Here is a 22,336-nt window from a genome sequence, read left to right on the forward strand (position 1 = left end):
GGAAGCCCAACTCCCCAGTTCAAATTTACACTGATGAGAAAGCAAATCTCTAAATCATTGCAACTGTACCGTAGAAAATCTCACTGGCAGTATGTTTTTCTGCTTATCTGTTTGGGCCCCTGTGTTACTGACAGGGATGGCTATGAATGTATTGAGAGTGGCTACATGAGTCTGGAGGCCCAGGTAATGTTTTTCTCAATTCTGAGAGGATGCTGTAAGTAGGGAAAAACATATCCAGCTGGTCAGTACTTGGCTGCATGGCTGGTATCAGAAGTAGGACTTTGCCTTTACAGCCACAGGGCCCTCTTTTGAACAGTGAGCACAGTGAGGCAGGTTGGAGACCCATCTGACAAAGCAGTGCAAGAGTGTCTTTGCTAAGCGGGCTTGCCAACCTAGTGAGAAGGGCTTCAAACTAGGTATGTCAGAGAAGAATTACTGTAACTTGAAGAGAAGCGAGAGTGTGAGGGTCAGTGAGGAAGTGTCTGGGGAACAGCATAATGTCGGAGACTCTTGCACTTTCACTGTGAAAGCAGCATGACACATAAATGCAGAAGGGGAAGCAAACAGGTGGAGTTAGAAGTCCTTGTGCAGCAGCTATGGCCTTATAGGGATTATAGAGACATGGTGGGACAGCTTGCATGACTGAAGGACTGCAATGGATCAGGTTCCTCAGGAAAGATGGGGAAGGTGAGGAGGTAGTGGTAAATCAGTGAGTTTAACAGAACAGTCACTTCTTTAAATTTTCATTCTCTGCATGGACTTGTTTCTTTCAAAAATCATGTTCTTCTCTTGTGGATTAAAACTAGATGGTGAATTTATATAATACTAATGTCACCTATAGGCATGTCATTGTTTCAGAAAAACATATAAGTGCTTTAGAGCCTTTTTCTAAGCTTAGGCTAATTCTTACTCTCTTGTGTAACTCACTGAGGAGTAGTGCCTTGCCAGTGATACCTCTGTTAAATGGTTGGTGCCAGAAGCCTGAGGATGTAAGTGCTGTGTTGTCCACACATCTGACCTTACAGATTGTTGTACCAGCGTTTTGTTTTATGTAAAGTACTTAATTTCCTTTATGTCTAAAATGCGCTTCTTGTAGAATACTGCACAATGGTCTGTGGAATGCTTTTTATGTGATCTTACCTAACATTTTTTAACTGATACAGTGCCAGCTAGTTTGTAGAGTATGGTTTCTCAACAGGCTTCTAAGTCCAAAATAATAAAGCAGTGATTGGCTTCTTCCAGAGGCCTTGTCTGAACAGTAAGAYTAATAATCACAGTAATAAATTACTGATGTATTAAAGTGATTTTATTTTGTCCTCATGCTCTTCCCATTTTTGACACCAAGTGTATATCATTCAGATCTGGCAATAATGCACTTCATGCTGTACAGAAACAGTACAATTTCAACTCTGACATTTCATGTGTGAGAACTTTCGGTGAAGATGAAGAGAGCTCCTAGCTCATATATTGTGGTGTCTGGAAATGAAAGTCGTACAGACCTTTTCACAAAATACTGTATTTTACTGTAGGCATTATTTTTCTGTCCAAACTATTACTTCCTCTGACCAGAGGCAGAGGGATCATAGTTGTGGAGTCTCTTTCTCTGGAGATATTCAAGGCCCGCCTGGATGCAACCCTGTCTAACCTGCTCTAGGTGACCCTGCTGAGCAGGGGGGTTGGACTAGATGATCTCCAGAGGTCCCTTCCAACCTTACTGATTCTATGATAGTTGAAGGGACGAAGGGTTGGGTTTTTTTTGGTTGGTTGGTTGGGTTGTTTTTTTTTTTTTTTTTTTTTTTAAGCAGTTTTAAAAAATTGTTACTTCCTGGGTTTGGCATTAGAAGGCCAAGTGAAAGTCTTCAAAAAAGATAGTACAAGCAAAATACTCCATGTAGTTGGGAGAAGTTGTCACAATAACATGTTGGGAGCATCTCTTTTAAAGAATATAAATGCTCTGGTTATGTTACAGCCTTACTGTGTGCACGTACAGGTAGATACCCACCCACCCATCCACCTTTCCATTCTATTGCCATTACTTTGCCATTACTATTTTTCTAAGCATTGCTAAATATTAATAATTAATACTTAGAAGCAATGAAATTTACCTGTGGAATTTACCTTTATCTGAATAATTTACCTGTGAAAAGTGCATCTTTTTTGCTTCTAAATAACTCCTCCTAGTTTTTGGTTTTGTAGCTGCTGTTTTTCAACCTGTCATATGAATATGTGTAAATCTTTCTCTATAAAATGTATTCTGGCTCTATGAAAGGTAGAACTAGTGTTTTTTAGGACCACGTGAGGAAACAGAAGTATTGAGAGGGAGTACACATACCTACAGTATTTTCTGTGTGCCAGTGACACCCACTTCTGTGTTTCTCAAGTCATCTAACTTACCATTTTTAGCCAATGTGCCTTTTACAGTTTTTGATGAAGAATAGACCATGAGTCAAAGTGGTGGACTGAAGCTCCAATCTAGGACTGGGATACTAAGGAATGGAATACTGGGATGGAGGAATTAAAAACTGRAAGCTGTGATTAAAACCATGTATGTCCCTAAGTTAAGGTTTTACCATCCTCTTTTATTTAATTCATACTTCAGGGAGAAATCAGGGAATAAAGAGTAAGCAGGATAATGTTGGCTATCATAGCTATAATTAAATTATTTTGTATCAGCAGCAATGAAGCTGTCATTATTCATAACTGTCCAGAAGGTTCTTAATGCTGTGTATCAGCCAGCTCATAGAGGTTCTGCCTTTGTCCCCTGAAGATTAGAGTAGCAGGTAATGCTGCATCTTGGGCTGCACCTTGTATTGACTTGAAATCAAAAGTACTGGAGAAGTCATTTATTCATTTAAGTGGGGTTTCTCACTTGCGTTTCTTAACTCAGATTGAAGTTTTCGGTGATAAGGAATATCTTCATTTTGTTAGTATACCTTGTTTTTTAGGGCACCCTGTTTCTGGTTTAGGATCTTTGGCTGGTACCTTAATACAATAATCATACAAATACGTTCTCAGACTAGGTTTAAGCACATGCTGAAGAGGAGAATTACTTAGATCTGTATTTAAAAGGGAGTGTTAAAGATGCTAGTAAGCCTTTTGAATTTGAAAATCTTCAAAAGCATAAGAAGTATTATGAAGTCCAGTAACAAGTTTTCTTAAAAGTTGCCCTAGACTGTATTGTAGCTGAAGAATTGAAACAAACATAACTTGTAATCTACTGTTTTGCTATGTAGAAAAATGTTTGTGTGGAATTTCATTGTCGTAACATCAACTCAGATATGTAATAAGGGTAGCCAGTGGTGTAATGGCAGTTCCATTAGTGTAGGGTCCTATAGTTGTATAACTGATGTGCTTTGTTTTCCCATACGTATTTCAAAATTACTTTTTTGGATTCTCTTCCATTTGATTTGGCCCTCAAGCAGTTTCTCCTCTTTTCTCTGATACTTCTGGGAGATGATAGTTTGAGTAAAGGCTCTCTTCCATACCTGAGCTATTTCATAATGTTGAGACTTTAGTGAAATTATCCTATAATGAAATTATCTGTTAAGAATATTATTGTAGAAGTAATTAGATGTCTCCAGTTATTTTCTGAAGTAACAGCATTGCACTGAGTTGGGTTATTTTCAGGAAGTAGCATGATGTGAAGTTCTACTCAAAAAGAAGTGGGTTTTTTTCTTTTCTTTGGGTTTTTTTTTTTTTTTTTTTTTTTTTTTTTTTTTGGAGGAGCAATTAGATAGCTAGCTTTGAGTGAGAATTAGAAAATGAGAGCAGGAGAAGAAATTATAGAATAGACAAATAGACATGTAAAGTAAACTACCCTTGAATGTTTGGTTGTTCTTGAAAACTTCCTGGTTAGATATGTCCATATACTACCGTGATCTTCACCTGTCTGATTTGGTTGCATGTGTGTACTGGTGTTGCTCTTTGAGTTAGTACTCATGTGAGCTTGCATGGAAGTCAGCATGTAATTAGCTGATTCATGTCCTCTTATAAATGCAGTCTATGAAGACACCTTCTGTATGAAACTTAGAAGCAGTAGTAAAGTTTTCATGCGTTAGTATTTGTGAGAACTTTTTTTTTTTTCCTGAAGGAAGAAGGCTCAGAGAGTTGCATTCTTTGTGTTTCCAGTCTATCCCTTTCTGCCAGATCATTTTCCTAAGTCATTTTGGAACCTATTGAAAATCTAGCTGATAGTTTGTAGTCTAAATTCACTAAGCTCATACAATTATAATGGAAATTCATGCTAGAGGGAAAGACCTGAAACATTGCCTTAGCAAAAGATTAATTCAGTGTGAACTCACCACCTGTCGAATCTACTTGGCTTGCTGGCTAACTAATCAGCATGCAGGAATAGTACATATGTTGTACTACGTTGTACTGCTGTGCACATTGGAACCTGAATCCATACACACTGCATTTTGCTCAACCACTGGTTAAGGGATGTGGGTGGGAGCTAAGAGTAGAGTGGGGAGGAGGACATGATTGGGAGATAGATAAGAGAAACTATACTAGGGGTGTTCATGAGTGTTTTTATAGGGGAATACAGGAGATAGAGCTAGATAGTGAATCTCTGTGGTATTGCTATGGGAAGGACAAAGTACAAAATTCATAGGAAATCAGGCCTATTCTCTTCATATAATACTGTGTTCAGGATAAGCAGTCCATTTACAATTTACATCCAACTTAAAAAAAAAAAATGCTTGGGAAGTACATGGAACACGAATGAGAACCTGTTAGGAAAAGTGAGAATTTGGAATAGTGAAGGAAAAGGTGAACTTACATTGCTTTTAACAAATTTAACTAAAAAACATTTCAGAAAATGCACCCAGAATTAGGTTGTGGGATGTCTGAGTGATCAGATGTGACTGTAGTTGTGGATGCTAGTTTTAGTCTATAAAATAACGGTAAAAATGGTAGTTCCATTTTGGCGGCCTCTGATCGCAGGATATACAAACCTACCATGAACCCTAGAAGTTTAAGTGGTTGTGTAGCCCACTATTGAAGTTCATGCTGCCAAGCATGTAGATTTACTTAAAGTAGTGCAAGTACACCTATTTGTGCAGTGAATGCATCCTCATTTTGTTTTATAGCTATTCTGGGATTAAACCTGTCTCGGAAACAGTGTGCTGTGCTTTAAGTCTTCAGAATGCAACAAAGGCAAAATATGTTGTCTTCATGTTAGGTTTGGAAGCTGACCTGCAGATAGCATTTTTTCACTACATAGTACTGTAAGTTACTATCACAACCACTGCTAACCTAGTGTCAGTGGTTCTCAGTCCTGACATTGTAAACCTTTTGGTCTTTCAGTAATGAGCATTTTTAAATCAAAATAAAAGTTCCAGACACAATACTGTCTATGGACTTGAATTGAGTTGTACTACTCAAACTATATGCTGCTTCTGACTTTATACAAACATGACTTCGTACAACAGACACCAAATTGTCTTCCTCTATTTTTAAAATTGATCAGAAAGTCTTTTTAGATTTCTATTTATATAGATCTGAAATTGTCTCCTTTAATCTTAATTTTCAGTTATGCAGATCTGTCTTTTTAAAAGACATAGTAGAGAGCTAATATAGTAGAGAAGACTACCACTGTTTTTTAGAAAAAAAAAGATTTATTTTCTTGCCATTTTATGAACAGATGTGTGAGGATGAAAGTGCTGTTTTGTTCTTTACTCCTGCAAAATAAGTTGTTTATTTTAGATCTCAGGTACTAGGGAGAAGTGAAGAGGGTTGTTACTATGGCATGGCCATTGTGCTGATATCACTCTGCTCATTTATTAAGGAAATAACATCTACACATTAAACAAACTAACCCTGTTGGCTGCAGTGTTTGCTGTTTTACCTGAATTGGCTGCATGAATATACAGTGTTTTTCAGTGTAGTTGGTCTAATAATAAACTGTTCTTACCAATTATTCTCACTTTCCCCAATGGTAGTAAGGCAAAGAGATCTCCAGAGGGTATGTTATGATTGGTTCAGAAAAACTAAAGCGTGACTGACCACTGTGAGAAACATTTGAAATGCAGAGAATGTAATTACAAAATGCCTTGTGCTCTACAGCCTATGAGCTTCTCTATAAGCTGTGCTATACAACCAAAACAAGAAATAAAATCTTGTTTGTGTGTGTCTGCATTAGAATATGGTGTCTTGTCAGTGTATAATTGTCTGAAAGTTCTGTTCCTGAATCCATTTTTCGTAATTGAGGTTGTACCTCATACTTCCATGCTGTCCTCTCTTTTACCTATTCTCCTTTTTGTTAACTACACTGATGAACAGTGCATCTACTTGGGGAGTAGCTGGGAGAAGTAGAGCACTTTGGGAATATATTTTCCAAGCATGTATATCAGCTGAACTTAGAAAGGAAAAAAATATTTTTGAAATACAGGTTAGTGGAATTAACAGTATAATGCAACTGACCTTTGTAATACAAATCTATATGAAATTATAGTAGTATATTCTATTTTAGAGAAGCCCTGTTTCAAATCTGAAAACAAGTGTGACCAATGTCTATAAATGAACTTATAATTTTCAGTAAATAAACATGCCATAGGGAGCAATACTAAAAAGTGAGAAAAAAAAAACATAAATTGTGCTAACAGCTTTCAGGGATAAAATTCCCCAGCTATCAAGAGTATCCTCACTTACATGTTGTTTTGTTTAATAGTGTCCCTAAGGCTGCTTTTTGGTGCCAACTTTGATCTTGGTTTCTGCAATAGGGAAGAAAAGATGGTTTTGCCCAGTGAGATTTAATTTATGCAGATCAGCAGATGGCTTTGCAGGAATTTGATTAGTTATATTTCCTAAGTGGATGAGTTTGCTTTTTAAAATATCCTGGCAGCAACAGATCTGTCAATATCCTGCATTATATTTTAAGAATGGCCTTTCAATTACTGTAATTGTGGTTTGTTTGATTTCTCTCTCTTTCTCTCTCACATTCTCTCTCTATAGATTTTGGGACTTTTCCAAGCCTAACCCTTTGCTGGAAACTGTTGAGCATCATACAGAATTTACATGTGGACTAGATTTGAGCCTTCACAACTGTGGTCAGGTGAGAGATGTGATGAATTTACCTTTCAATTGCCTATTATAGAGATCCTGAAGAAGAGCCACGAGACTACAGAAAGTGTCTGGGAGTGAGACTGGCTAAATGCTGACCGAGTAAGCCACATTTTTTTAGGTCCATTTTTATTTATAAAGTAGTTGTGTTGGGCAGAAGAGGAGGACAGGACAGACAAAATTGCAAAATCAGACAATTGAAAGACATGGTGAACAAAGAGAAAGTGAGGTAGTTTTATTTTGGAAGGAAAAAAAATAGAGAAGGATCTAAAATGCCAACCTGAGATACAGAGCTTTGTTTTGTATACTTAAAAAGATGAGTTAAGCGTTGCCATTGTCACACTTGGTACTTAGATCTGGTTTGTCTTAATAACAGGAGTACAAGAAAATGCTTAATATGTTGTTAGAATTATAAAACTTCCAGCTATTAATGTGAGTGAATTGACCTTGTTTTAGCAGGGACATTGATTTGTGTACTGGTTTGGCTGGGATTCTCTTTGTGTTTGAACTTGATTATCTGTGCTTCCTTTTTAAATTTTTTTCTGTTATAGTAAATAATTGTTTCTAGTATGAACTTTTTTTTTCAGGTAAGAAAGGCAAGAGGAAGCTAAAAATAAAGTTAATTATTTGCTTCAGAAACAACAAGCCTATAATTTTCACACAGAAACTTCTGCCTCTGTATTAACTTTAGATCATCCAATATTTAATGTGCCGCAGGTATCATTCATATCTACATTCTGCTCTAATTCATAGTGAAATTAATTTTTTATCATAGATAAAAATGACTTGCAACATTTACAATGAAGTTCTAACTAGGCAAAGAAAATAAAGCCATACTAATTTCTACTATTGATCAAAATGCACAGGAAGAAGGTGTGAGTTTGGCAAAGGCAAATAACTTAGCTTAATGCATGTAGAGCCATTCTTGGCATCAGCAGCAGCTTGCAGAGTTCCCTGTCCCTGTTTACTTCTTCTCCTTACTTCTGCTACTTCCAATATGCTGCAGTAACTGTTTGTGAGACCATGCTGTGAACCACATAAGGGAACTTGCAAGGCTGAAAAAAATCCCAAGTTATTTTTCATTGGAGCAGGGCAAGAATAGCTTGAGGGCTTAGTTGCTGGAGGATTAAAACTTCATCCCAGGTGAGTGCGTAGTTAACTTTCTGGCTGAACTGGGGCTGGAATGAGCAGCAGGAATAGCATAGTACATTAGGACATTACAGTGCTATATCACAGCATGCTCTGAGCCCAATTCAGCTTTAGTGAAGTTGGTGTGAGTTTTGCCATGGATGTGAACAAGACAAAACCAAAATTTCGCTTTTTTTTCTTTTTCGCTTTTTTTTCTTTTTCGCTTTTTTTTCTTTTTCGCTTTTTTTTCTTTTTCGCTTTTTTTTCTTTTTCGCTTTTTTTTCTTTTTCGCTTTCATGAAGGTATGATTACATCTTAATTCCAGACCTGTTGGAAAAGCACTGTGTGTTCTAGAGCGGGTCTTAGGGAATGGTGTTTCTGACTGGCTAGATAAGACTTCTTTTTTGTATGATAGATCTATCAAGCTTTGAGTTGCTGCTAAAAGTGGATGTTGTCTTCTTTTTTAACCACAATTTATGGAATGGCCTTCTTGGAACAAAGCTGAATAAATGTACTCATTGATGATAGATAATGAATTCAAAGCAAACAGCTGCATGTGCATTTGTTTTGTTAGGAAAAGGAAAATGATGATGTATATACCTGTCCACCTTAGGGTATTCATGCATCCAGGTATTTCTTTTCTTCTCATGCAGAAATTATGCAAGTCATATGTTGGACTTAATGCATGGGTACCGCTCTGTAAATCTAAGGTACATATTCAAACATAGTGCATGCAGGTGTGCCTTCCAGACCGAAGTTTGGCATCTGCAACAACTGTAATATTCCTCTGGGCTTTCTCTTGATGTGATTTAACGTATTGCACGGCTTGGATATCACAGCAATGGAAACTGTAAATGTTCTATTAAAAAAAAAACAAAAAAAACTCGTGGCAGAGTCGAGCTATAGTTACAAGGTAAATCATGAACACTTACTGAATAGTTGCTTCCAGTCTGAGTCCTTGCAGTCTGGCTTCTACTTTGATTCAATAATCCCAACAAGGATTATTTACCTAAAATATGTTCCTATTCCCAATACGCAGATTGCCTGCCTATTTGCTTCCTATCAAGATCTGATACTCAGCCACATTTATTATTCTCCTTCATGTATTCGGTATGATTTGTGATTTCCTTGAATGCTTTATAAAGAATTCTGACTTGAGATTCGAACTGCTTCTCTCTGCCATGCATGCAGATATTTTATTCATAACAGAAAAGCTATTCGTTTATAGTCAAATTGTATACCATTCTGGTCATTTAAGCTTTGCTTTCATTCTTAATGATATTTTTATTATTGTCTATCCAGGTAATATTTTTGGGGGCTGTGCCCCATGAACTTTTGAAGCATCTTTTATAGGTCAATAAAAAGAGATCTGTGCTCTTGGAAGAGTGTTAAAATTAGATACCTAGATTAATTATTTAATTTAGGAGTTACAAGATGTTTGTGTGGAATCGGTTGAAATTTGAACAGAATCCTCCAACTTTCAGTCAGAGTAATGATGCAAGAACAATGGAAAAAACAGTGACAAAACGTGAACACCAAAAATCCTTTCAAATTTGTAATCATATATATTAATATGAGCTGAATTAATGCATTTACTTTGTCAATATTATTAAGAYTATGAAGTTTTTTAAATCAGACACTTTTTATCCCAAAGTTAAGTTTGGAGGTAAGAAAAACAATTAAAACTGTATGCTTGCTATATACATTAGACAGGCATAGCATATCTAGAAAGTATGATAATGATTATCAGCTGTATATTTTTCCTCTCTAGGGGCTGATAATGCTAGACCAAATATTGGAATAGTATTCAGTAGCTTAACAGATTTCTTATTTCTCTTCTGATATCTAGCTTCCCCATATGAGATCAGTGAAAATTCACTTCCTCTTGTCTTGATACTGAAATGATTTCAGTGAGTATATATAGAACTGAAAATACACTATATGCCATAAATTCTTTTAAATTGTGGTCAAAAAAAATCTCTTTTGTAGTTCAAAAGCTGTATTGAGCTTAACACAATCMTGAGGAAAAACTGGAGCTCTAAATTTTGTCTGAAAATGTTTTTCTGCCTATTCCTGATGTCTGTTCTGAAGTCTTTGTAAAGCAGTCACTGCAGTGTATAACTGAATGTTATCTGTTAAGCTGGGCTTTCTGCCTTGCTCCTGAAAACAGGACTGAGTATTTAGTGGGAATAGGAGAGTAGTCTTTTTGTTGCTCTGTACTTTTAATCTATGAACAAAAGCATTCCCAAATTGAAATGACACCTGATTTTCAACAGGAGTGATGGCAAGTGGTATGGTGGCTTAAAACCCTTGATACATGAAGAACACATGAGATACTAGTATCGTGCCAGTCAGAACAGAGCTCTAGTAATACACAATATGGAAGTGTTCCCTCTGGAAATTTAAAATTGTACTGCATCAAGGATAAAGCAAGCCCGAGTTCTCTGGTTCAGCGTCATCTGTCATCTAAATGCATGTTTGAGTCTAGATTTTAGGATAATTTGTGTACAACACAATGATAATCACTCATGATCTTCGTTTGTTTACTGTGCTTGTCAGTTGGATGGCCATTACACATCTGAATAGCTGTTTGTGTCAAYATGGTTTAGAGGGCAAACTTCGTGTTTTCTGTAGCCCTCTTTATGAGTGTGCTGCTTCACATAGATATTCCCCCAAGGTAGATTATTTCACACAGAACTGATTGCCTGGAGCTCTATGATGTATCAGTGTGAGAAAGGGCATGGCCAGCATTCTCCTSTACGGCATTTGGAGACAGTGATGGGTGATATCACCACGTGATACCACGTAACATGGAATTGGTGATGATTCTATGATTCTGTGATACTAATATAGTACGCATGACACTAGTTTTGTGCTTTGTGTAACATTGTTCTTCAGAGCTTCACTGTGTCTCCGCTTCCTTCTCCCTAAAGCTGTGGGGGTATCAGGAACATGGTCTCTGTACCATAGTCCATTCTCCTTTCTTCCATCTGGCCCAAGGCAGTTAGAACTGAGCAGARATGCTTGCTTTGTAGCATCAGTAAAAATCTGTTGATCCTAGGAAGTATTGAGCCTTCTTACGGCATCAGTATCATTGAAGTTTAAAAAGCTGTTATTTTTCACTAATTGGAAGCAGGCCATAGCCAAACTGTATACGCTTGAGCTGTTTTCCCTGAGGGTAACTGAAATCTAATTCTAAATTCTTGCAGCTTTACTGAAAAATTTTTGATCATCTGTCAGTCTCACACCTGTTGGTGTACAGGTTTGTTCTGCTACCTGTTTTCTATATGCAGCCTGTGCAGTGCACCACATTAGCTATGCTAGCACAGCAAACGGGGCAGGAGAGAACTGCTTAAGTTGGCTTAAGCACAGCCAAATATGAAATGGGAACAGTGTCTTCGGTGGGGCTCCACAGGTCCAGAAGAGTTAATTATCTTTCAGAAAAGTGGAGTTACATCTTGTAAAAATGTCAGAAAAGCAGAAATTCATCTTTTGCCCATTTGTTCTTATCTTTTACGCTTAATTGCCAAGGAACTGATAGCTTCTAACCAGCTGTTGCAGCTATCACACTGCTATAATTATTTCYACTATCTGTACTTCTTTTTCATCTCTCCTTGTGGTCCTCCTCCAGGGTGGTACTAAAGTTACGCAATTAGTGATCCTTTGAGATAAAACAACTGTACAACATCTGTTCTCTTACTTAATTTCAGCATGAATTTTTGCTTGCAAAGATCAGATTTAATCACCTGCAAATGTTACCATTAAACCAATTCAAACACCTTTACAGAGTTGGAGGGGTAGAGGAAGGTGACATTTCTTACTGACACTTGCTGTGTGTTCTTCGCAGACATTTAAAATGAGACTTTCAGTGGATAAGTCAAAACCAGCTATTCATGAGTAATGGCCATCCATGAGTACTTCACCATTGTTGATCGAAGTCCCATCCTAAGGTGACTGGAGAGGTTGCTTTCAGGYGTCACATGAATTCTCTATAAGCTCCAGTGTCAGTATACTGAAAGGAAAAAGTGTTTAAGCATTTGGATTCTGAAATGCTGGGAAGAGACAGAGGCAGTAGTTCATTAATGAATATGTTCCTTTTGTGTTGTATTTGTTTTTGTGCTTTTGTTTTTGTATTTGTTTTAGTGTATTTTAAAATGTTTTTTTTATGCCTATTAGCCTTGTCTGTTAGTCAGTATAGCAGATTTAATTCTTTTTTTGCATCATCAGAAAGTCTGTTAGGTAAGTTCCAGTGAACTGCATCAGTGGAACTCAGCTGAAGACAGAAGTGTTTTGCAGCTGTTACTGAGAATGTCATTTGGCTTATCATTGTTCTTGATTATATCTCAAAATGAAGGAGCTTAACTTAGCTCTAAACTCAAGGATGAATTTGAAGATTGGATAGGCTTCTTAAAGAAGCACAGTTTCACTGCATGAAAACTAACTGCATTTGGGGTCATTGAGGTGAATGAGGATCAGCACAGAAAGGTGCTTTGCAGTTCCAGTGTATTCTCTACACAAATTGTGATTCACTCCACTGGTAAAAACAATTTTGAAAGACTGGGAAGATGTCTTTTCTTTTGTCTGTAGAGTATAGAGGGATTGCGACAGATACTATGGAAATACAAAAAATTCTCTGTAACCTGCAGCTAGCATCTCAGTTTGCTTTACATTTTATTGATAAAGTAAAGAGTAACTTTACTCACACTCATAAGACTTACATTTGGAGTAATGTGGCATGGCTACCAGATCTTCTTCTCATTGTCCATCTTAGAGCAAATAAACAAGTGTTGTATGTCTTTTAAGATAAATGTGACTGATCTTTGTTACGTTCGTCAGACAGCTACCTGTGTTTTTAATCAGTGCTTTATGGMACATCTTTGCAATCTGAATAGTAATACATCCCCAAATCTTTTCTCTCCTTAAGAAACAAATGAATTTCTTAAGTGGTATCTGAAACAGCTGTTTCTGGTGCCTGTATATTTTGACCCTAGATCTTTATAGGAACTCCTGATCCTCAGTTTGTTTTATTCTTTCTTTATTGGAAATAATAATTAAATCAGTGTGATTTTTTTTTCAAATTTTTAAGTTGAGCTATTGCACATTGAAAATAAAAACTGTTTTAAAAAAATTCCAAATTCCCATCACTTTCATTCCTACCTTCTTGTATGAAGGTGCAGCTCATCCTTGGGATCTGCTGACCAAACAAAAGAGCACCCTAGCACAAAATAGGTGTTGAATGCATTTAAATGTGGATGATCCATTACACATGTAACCAACAAGTTTTAATGTGGTAGGAGGTCTTCTACTTGCGTCTTTTAAATTGATCCTGAACAAAAGAAAGGAGTGCTGAAGAACCTTCTATGTTCTTTTTTCTAGTTTATGGAGTATGAATGTGGACTAAGGACAAAACTTTCTGTGGTGGTCTGGAGCTGTATATGAGGAATGAGCATCTGTGAAAGTAATTTTGATGAGTAGCAAATCTAAGAGCTTTTTTTGTTACCTTCACTAGATCGCTGTACCATGCACGTACAGAGGATGTGCAGAGCCCTTCAAAAATATATATTAATGATATTTAATAATGATATAATGATAGACCATTAAATTCTGTATGAAAAAGCACAGAAAATAATCTAGAAGGGGAAAATAAATATAATGTTAATGGAAGAGAAAAGCTGGATGCTTCTTCCAGCTTCTGTACTACAGAAAAAAGACAGGTCTTTATCAGTTGTATGTGAAAATGGGGTGGGATAGAGGAGAGCTGAAAAGAGAAAGAAGTCACAGTCAGACATGTTTGCATATTATCCTATGATATATTATGGGCACTCCAGAGCTGAGTAGCACCGAGACACCTCTGAATAGGCCCATTAAAAAGGCTGAATATACTGATCTGAAGAGGGCTACACATTTCTTCTGACGAAAACCTTCACAGAGGAGTTACTGAACTTGAAGTTTTTAATTATTATTTTGAATGTATTTCATTACTGTTTGGCTGTGGGGTTTTAGTACATCTTCCAATATTGAAAAAAAATAGCTACTAACTTGGGAGTTTTCTCTTATTTTCTTGCTCCCTCTAAACAGTAGAGACAGAACATCATCCACGTAATTGAACTAGACTGAATGGATTGCCCTCAAGTGCCGGAAAAGGTCTAAGTCTATTGCAAAGCAAGATGATTGTGATGAATAGGAAACAGAGGGCCTGTCAGAAAAGTAAATAAGTTAGTGAGTCAATGGAAATGTCTTTGATAAATTAATGGATATTGATATTAAATCAGTTGAGGGGAAGCAACATTATAATCTGAAACAAGGATAAACACTTCAATAGAATATGAGATAGCTGTTTCATTTAAGCTATACTATGATTATAGTCAAGGGATCAGCTTCTGAAGATGACCATAGTTTTTGGTTTATGCAGTAGCTGTGTAACATCCACTTGTGTGTATACAATGGTTCTTTTTCAGTCACTTGTATTTTGGGCAGTAATACTCCATGAGATATTGCAAAGTGGTCTGTAACAACTGTCCATAAGCTAAAGCTAGCTGTCACACACAAACTTACAGTTGTCCCCTTTGTCTTACAGTCTCTGCTGTATTTGGGAGAAAGCATTTTGTTAAATTGCTACATGGGGTGCTCTTTTGTTGATGTCAGTCCTAGCACAATGCTACTCCATTTTCTAATGCTGTTTCTTGCTGTAGTGTCACAATTTCCCCAGAATAGCTGTTGCTGTTCTCCACATATGTATTTTTATCAAAGTTTCTGATATCAGTCTTCCAGTATAGACTTCCTGCTGCATAGGAAAATTTGATACAGTATTATTTGCTGTAGCTTTATTTTCTTTCTGTTAACTAGTTACGTTTTCATCTTTCCTGTGCTGTCATAAAGTCAATGAGTTGGGCAAATTGTCATTTCTAAACTTCCTTTTAATAACCTCTATTTATTTTTACCGTTGCTAGATTAAAAGGCCCTGTAACTATATTTGTTAAGAGGCTGCTTCGGGATGCTAATTAAAGTGATAACAGGTGGGAATTCCCATGGGATTTTTTCCAACTGTCAGTGTTTCTTGTTTCTACATGAAAGTAGAAAGTATTGCCTGTAGAAAAAATGATGCTGATCCAGACCTGTGGAGAGTATAAAATACTTTGTCTTTTATATGATTGCCAGTTTCTACACAGAATTCAATAGAGAACTCATATTTTCTTTTTWGAATGATTTGGGGGGACTGCAATGCAGCAGAATGTTATATCACACAAAGCTCTATTATGTTGTATGAATAGACAGTACATGTTGTCAAGAGATTTTGGGCCATTTAGATGTGTATGGAAAGTACTTCAAATAACTAAGTAGAACCAGCTAAGGAAGCAATAAAAATGAATAATAGTGCAGTATAGTAAACACAGAATGGGCTAATTATAGTCTGAAATCAAATATTGAAGTTGGATTTCCAAATTTTTAGTGTGCAGCTGTTCATTCTGGCTCTAGAAGAGAACAGGAATTGCATTCTGAAGCAGAAGGATGCTTGTTGTGTAGCTTGTTTTCTACTAGTGCCTTTGTGCAATCCCAACTGGAAGGGGCATTGTCAAGATACTTATTCCAAGATGGATTCATCCAGATTTATTGACATGTATATGTGAGGCTCATCAACTTTTTCTCGTTAGCTCTTCATTTTCTTCTTCCCTTTGCCTTAGCTTTTGTCCTTCCCAATGTTCTATGAATATATGTTAGAGCTTGTCTTTTTGAGTAATTGTCACTGCAGTTAACCCTTTTAAATTTATTACAGGCTCTTAAGTGCATTGTCAAATCTAAAACATTTTACAGTCTACTGTTATGGAATCTTACTGTTTCTTAAAATCTTTTTATGCTGTAGCATCAGATTAGCTTTCTTTTTTGTGATTTTTAGCTACTAACCTGCACCTAAAACAGAGCTTGGGACTTGAAATTTGGAATTCAGTAATGCAGAATTGAACAGTTGCTGTTTTAGTAAGATGCTGTTGGAGAAAGTGGCATCACTTTCTCACTGGGCTAGCAGAGTCTGATTAGTGCTTAAAGCAAACCCCAACAATTCTGAGATGCTTTCAATCAGCAGTAGTCAATGCTTGGCAAATAGACATCTCTCTTTCTCAACAAAAAACAATGCAGTGATCTCCTAAGTTATCTGTGCAAGACTGAAGTTCAGTCTTCATTCTTCCAGAAACTTCCTGCATAATCTTGGTCAACTACTTTGTTTCCCAGTTCCTCACCTCTCCATTACGAAAATGTTTATAATGATTTTCCCTAACTGTGCAAGTATAAGAAAGTTGGCTAGATTTGATCGTGAGGTGTTTAGATGTCATAGAGAACAAAAGTCCTGAAACAAAAGCATTGTGTCCCTGTGAAGAGAGGAAATATAATGGGTCATAGGCTTTTGTGGGTCCTCCCTTCATCCCATCTTGCTTATTTTCTGTATTAATCTATTTGGGACAAGTAACTGAAACCCTGAAGTTTCCCTGCTTCAGTCATGGGGAGTAGGAAAATAGGAAATTGCAAGTTCTTACTCACCTCAGTGAAAGTTAAGACAGAGATTTTAAAAAATGCATTACTATATAATTTTGAAGCATTGTAAATCGGCGTGCCAACCAGTATTAAGCTCAGCATATACGTAAATGTTTTCTAAGTTTTTTCTGTTTTTTGTCAAAACTACATTTACAAGGCATCTAAACAGATTCTGTTTGCTTTTTAGGTAGTGGACTGTGCTTGGGATGAATTAGTCAAGATCTATACTCCATCGTGTCTGACAGTTGCTGTCTAGAGAGAAGGTGTAGAAGATCTGACACACCAGGAATAATTCTCTCCAACCAGACTTGCACTAAATGTGTCAGTTGTGTCATTGATCCTCATGTCCCTTTTGAAGTAGAAGTCTCTTGTAACTGAAAGTGTTGTGCACTTGAGAATTTTTAGGACTTGTTCTACTCTACAGGTAGTACTTGAGTCAGCAGAACATTCAACAGCTACTGGATGGTTGAAGAGTGGCGGTAGCAGATATTAGCCAATGTCTTCAGARTAGAATCACTGACACGATTTTGTGATTTTGTGAACTGCTGATSGGAGAAGACACCTGAATTTTCTTGATCCTTATAAAGAATAAAAGTAACTGGGAGTGTATTTTTAGATAACTGTCACTGTAAAAATAAAAAAATAAAAATGGCTTTTCATTGTAAAGTACTGTAATGGCAACATAAGACTTGTATCACTCGGTTTAATATTGATTGCTTTGCTGTGACTCACGTTGCATTATTTTCTTGTGCAATATGACAAATGCTCTTGATAGACAGTAAATGTTGTACTTTATAGCCAGTTGATTTCTTTGACCTTTTTGATTGCTGCATCACAAAGATGGTAAAGATTTTGCTTGGATCTTCTTGAGTGAAACACTTGATGAAATCATGCAGAGAGATGGTCTGATGATGGAAATCTGCTTAGGGAAAATACGAAATGTCTGCAAAACTCATTGGATCAAAATCCTCAAGATCTAGAGATAGGACTACCATGTATTTTGTTAGGCTTGTCTTCTGTTTTCAATTAGAAAGTTTGTCCCAGAGAGTAAAAGAGGAATGTGGTARGCTTCCTGGGCCTCTGACAGGAGGAAAAGCGAGAGCTGATGTCCAAACCGGTTGAACCTACRTACATGCTGATTAATTGCGTAGCATAAGCACCACAAGTCCAGCGTGGCCAAGTTGTTATCAGATCAGACTTACTGCAACCAACAATACAGTTGGTCAACATGTTACAGGTATCTTGGGTACTTCACATGCCTACATTGACTCTTCAGCCAACATGCTGGTATTTTCRTTTGTTTTTCTGGGGCAAGCAGAGATGTTTGTTTTTAAGCTTTTCCAATCTCCTTTGAATACTGTTTCACTTAAGTCTTCAACAGTGATACTCCTGTAATCCTGTCTTTATCTTCTCTCTTGGTTTCCTGCTAGCCCCATTTTTTACCTTCTTAAAGTGGCCTCATTTCTGTTGCTACCCCTTACCCTCAGCCTTACCACTGAAAGACCTTTTGCAAGTGCCAGATCTTTGATCAGTCTTTTTATAGCGTATTACTAATGAATGCTARAGCTGTACACTTCTGGGCTGCACTACCCATACATCAAGCAATAGCGGACACTGCCAGATCTGCTGCATGCTTGGCAGAAATGAAAGAAAATTCAGCAGAGCTAAGACTTGTGATTTGCAAGGCAAGATAAACTACACCATCCTGGAGGGAGAACCTGGACACTAGTAAGTAGCCACAGGGAGGATATGTATGTATAAGGCATTAGGGTAAGAAAGAACCAAAGAAGCCATCTTCCACAACATGAGAATTTGRGGCCTGACAGGTTCTTAGATTTTCCTGAATCAGTGCAGACTGACACAAGAATGCCCTCCTCTTGAGCTGAATTTAAAAAGGAAAAGTGGATTTGCTTTTTTCATGAGTGTGGTGCATCAATTTCTGAATGTTTACCTCACTTTAATTATGTGTGCTAAGGAATGATGAAACCATAAAGCTATGCTGCGTATAGCTTTCATCAATACCACGGCCGTAAAACCTAATGCAACCTTAATAGTCACTCCACTTTTCTGCTGTGTCTCCCCTTTCTGCTTAGAATGCAAGCTGCTTGTTTGGGAGGATGGACAACTTTGGTGGTGGGTATGTATTCTATATTTATGTTTGGGGGAGAGGGGTTATTTCCAGAATGCTGCTGTAGTGTATGAGGTGGAAAGATAAGTTTAGAAAAGGGGATAAAARCAATCACAGCTCCTAACACGCACATCCAACTCATGGAGTAAACCTTTCTTAGCTGCCTTTTCTCATCCTCATGTCCTGGTTAGCTTCTATGCTGAGGGTCGCTGCTTCCAGGTTTTCCTCTCTTGAAAAACGAGTTTATCCAGGAGATGAGTATAGTAAATAGGAACTTTACTGTGTGGTTTTTAAATGGAGAGAATGTGCTTGAACACTTTTGTACTGTGAGGGAAAAAATGATCTGTCAATAATTGTTGCTGATTCTTATTTCTCAGGGAATGTTTGGTATATATGATTGTTATAAAGAAATAGTTTATATTTTATTTTATGACCACAATACTAGTTTCTGATCTTTTTTTCATTTGCAGAAAGAGGCTTCTAAATACAACAATCTTTGACATTTCATGTGTTATACTTTTCAAACTTGTTCTTTTTGAAGACTTTGTTGTATGGGGGTTCATATGTTTCTCCATGGTTTGAGAAACTCATCAGTCATGTTTTGAAGGAGTGGATTTGTTGTTCTATTACACTATTAAATTAATTGCACACAGTATGTTTGGATACATTCTTGTATTCACTTTCCCAAGTGAGAAATGTTGATCAGAAAAATAAATGCAAGAAAAGATACTCAGTATGACCTTATAGGTAACAAGTATGACAATCATGGCTTATGTCTTTTGTGCGGATGTTGGGTGGCAGGTGTATTTTTCTTCTGACCTTTTAGAGACCAACCTTTACTGCAACTTTGTCTAGTTGTTTGTCCCATCAGGTCTGAGTTTTGATAAAGAAAAGCTATTTTCTGTATGTACGTCTTTTTAAATCTGTATTTAGTTGGAAGAATGATCWTTTTTTTCTCCTGGAGGCAAACTTTGTCGCAGCAATCCACACACTGAGATCAGTCCAAATGGAAGCTAGCGGAAAATGCATAAAAGCATTGGCACAGTTCTTTAGTGGGTTTTAAAGCCAGGGATGGTGTCCGGTATGTTTAAATGAAATGAAGATGTTCAACCTTTATATCTTCTTGTACTGCAGCCCACTTAACTGTGAGTTTTCATTTTATGCTGCACTGCAGCTGCTGAAATCAGTGAAGGCCTCTGAGCTGGAACGTGAAAGGTAAGTGACTGCAAGTCGTTCTGTCTGAGAATTGCAGGGATTTGCCGCCTGGTGTCTTCCTCCTGGTGGTCAGCGCAGTCGTAAGCTGCCGGGCAGCCTGATCGCTCGCATCCCTGGCTTTTGTCACTCGGCTGACCTGAGAGGTTCAGATATGTACTATTCTCACCTTTAAGCAGGGATGCACGGAGAGTCCTGTGTGTGTGTGTGTGTGTGTGTGTGCGCGCGCGCGCGCGTGCGTGCGCACACATGCGCACATACTGCTATTTGGGATGTATATTCAATCAGTGAAATCCTTAGTAGAAATACAAGCACTTGAATACTTCAAAACTAAAGATTGGCATTAGAAAAGGATGAAAACACAGTAGCCTTGGTGAGAATCAGAGAGAGGACAAAATGGAAAAATAACGGTGGAAAGATGAAGAGGAAAAGAGTCAAAGGGGGAAAAGAGAGCATGCAGTTTTGTATCGGGTGAATATTATACCTCTTGCAGTCCGTGTCTTGTTCTTTCAGTAACATGAGGCTCAGTAATGGCATGGGGGGAAAGGAAATTAAGGAAAGGCAAGGCAAGAAAGATGGAGTGAGAACAGCAGCTTGATAAAAAATACGTGAACGGAAGACAGAAAATTGGAAGAGGCAGGCAAGCTGGAGACACGGCAACCTCTGGTGGAAAAGAGACTTTTCAAAAAGCAGAGGGGAGCACTGGTATGCCGTATCCACCACTCACAAGCGGAGTCAACAACAGGCTTTGGGGCAGATAAACATGGCCCATGGCATTAAAAAACAAGACTGACTTACTGGCTCACTGCTTCTGGAAGCATACTGCAAGTTAGATTTCCAAACAACCTCTTATCTGTTCATAGGTTTACCGTTAATGGCTGAAAAAAAGTTCTTTACTTTTTGCTAAGAAGGTGATGCTCTCCGTTTGCCCTCAGTTATTGTAATTTCCGTCATAATGATGATTCTTCTCCCTCATTATGAATTTTCATCTTCAGATATTCCTATCTCAATGAGTGACTCCGCTGTTTCATTTTATAAAGCCTGCCCTGCCCCAGCTCCGCTGCGAGCTGCACAGCACAGCTAACTCGTGGGTGGAAATACAACACAACCTCTTTCGTGGGGCCGATCCCCATGCACACTGAGGGCCTGCTCCTGCACACAGCAATGATCCTGGGGGCACCGGGGGCCAGACGGTTCAGACGGAGACACCAGCATGGGCTGCCTGGTGTGTTATTCCTCCCAGCYCTCTATACTTAGGTGGTCACTGTGGGTGTACATGCTTGTCCGGAAGCATGTCCACAGCTTCCACCTCTCCCTTCTTCAGAGCTGTTAGCTGCCCCTCTCCGTGATTGCAAAATGCATCATCCAGACACTGAGCTGTACTTTCCAATATGAATTTCTGGGATCACAGATTGAAAAAAAAAGAAAGCACCTCAGGGTGTATGAACAGGTCTTTGAACTGAACTAGGACTAGATGTAACATTCTTCTGCAGCAATTTCACATCAAATAGTTGTGTCTTTTTGATACTGCTGAAATATCTGTTTTTATGTATTTGTGCTGAATTCTGTACAAGCAGAGCAGAACTGATGGTCCCATCAGGATCAGATCCACTCTTCTTACAGTAAGAGTCTTCCTAAAGCAAGCTTAGTGTACCAAGTTTGCCATTTCGCCCCCAAGTTGCTTCTTTCTGATCCAGTTCATATTGGGGGGGGGGGAATACTGCTTTGCTCAAAATGCAGAATAACGCTGCTATTCTTGTATTGGTCAATGAAAAATAGTCTTACTACTAATGAAAGAGACCTGAACATGYGTGATGCTAAAAGAAGGCTCAAGGTTGTGAGACGGCTCACTATAAAAGTACATATTTTTTATTCCCTTAAATTACAGGGGGAAGTGGGTAGATAAAAGATGTCCAAGRGAATATAGCCTTTGGTTCTCCTTAGGCTCAAGGTGATCTGTTTCAGTCTAACATGAGATCTTCATTTGGCAATTCAATAGAATGGGTTTGCTACTTTTTCAAGCTTTAAAACTTAAGTTTTGAATAATTCGTGCAGTCACCAGCTTACAGCGAGCATCACGAAAGCAGCCTGGCTAGAAACGGCATCTCCCCTTTTCCCAGAACGGGTTTCTTTCGCTCTGCCCCCACCCCCGCGCAGAACCAGCTCTCTTTGGGCAGACGGCGAGCTCGCTCCCGGGGCCGGCGGCCGGGGGCAGCGGCGCCCTGTGCACAGGCGGGCGCCGCGGGGCCGCAGAGCTCCGCTGCCCTCCGGCCGGCGGCG

At 38.1% G+C, this 22,336-nt stretch overlaps 1 protein-coding gene across 1 annotated transcript in view; it reads left to right on the top strand.

Annotated features, from left to right (window-relative positions):
- The window catches only part of PEX7 (peroxisomal biogenesis factor 7), a 45,309-nt gene extending 27,792 nt beyond the window's left edge, over positions 1–17,517 (top strand). The window contains exons 9-10 of the mRNA XM_085313109.1: positions 6,955–7,054; positions 16,904–17,517. Of these exons, the coding sequence (XP_085169235.1) occupies positions 6,955–7,054; positions 16,904–16,972 (169 nt within the window). The 3' untranslated portion in view covers positions 16,973–17,517. The remainder of the gene's footprint in view (positions 1–6,954; positions 7,055–16,903) is intronic.
- Positions 17,518–22,336: the final 4,819 nt, after the last annotated feature.

The sequence above is a fragment of the Rhea americana genome, unplaced genomic scaffold (assembly GCF_003343005.1).
Source record: "Rhea americana isolate MKP2758 unplaced genomic scaffold, rheAme1 scaffold_377, whole genome shotgun sequence".
NCBI lineage: Eukaryota > Metazoa > Chordata > Aves > Rheiformes > Rheidae > Rhea > Rhea americana.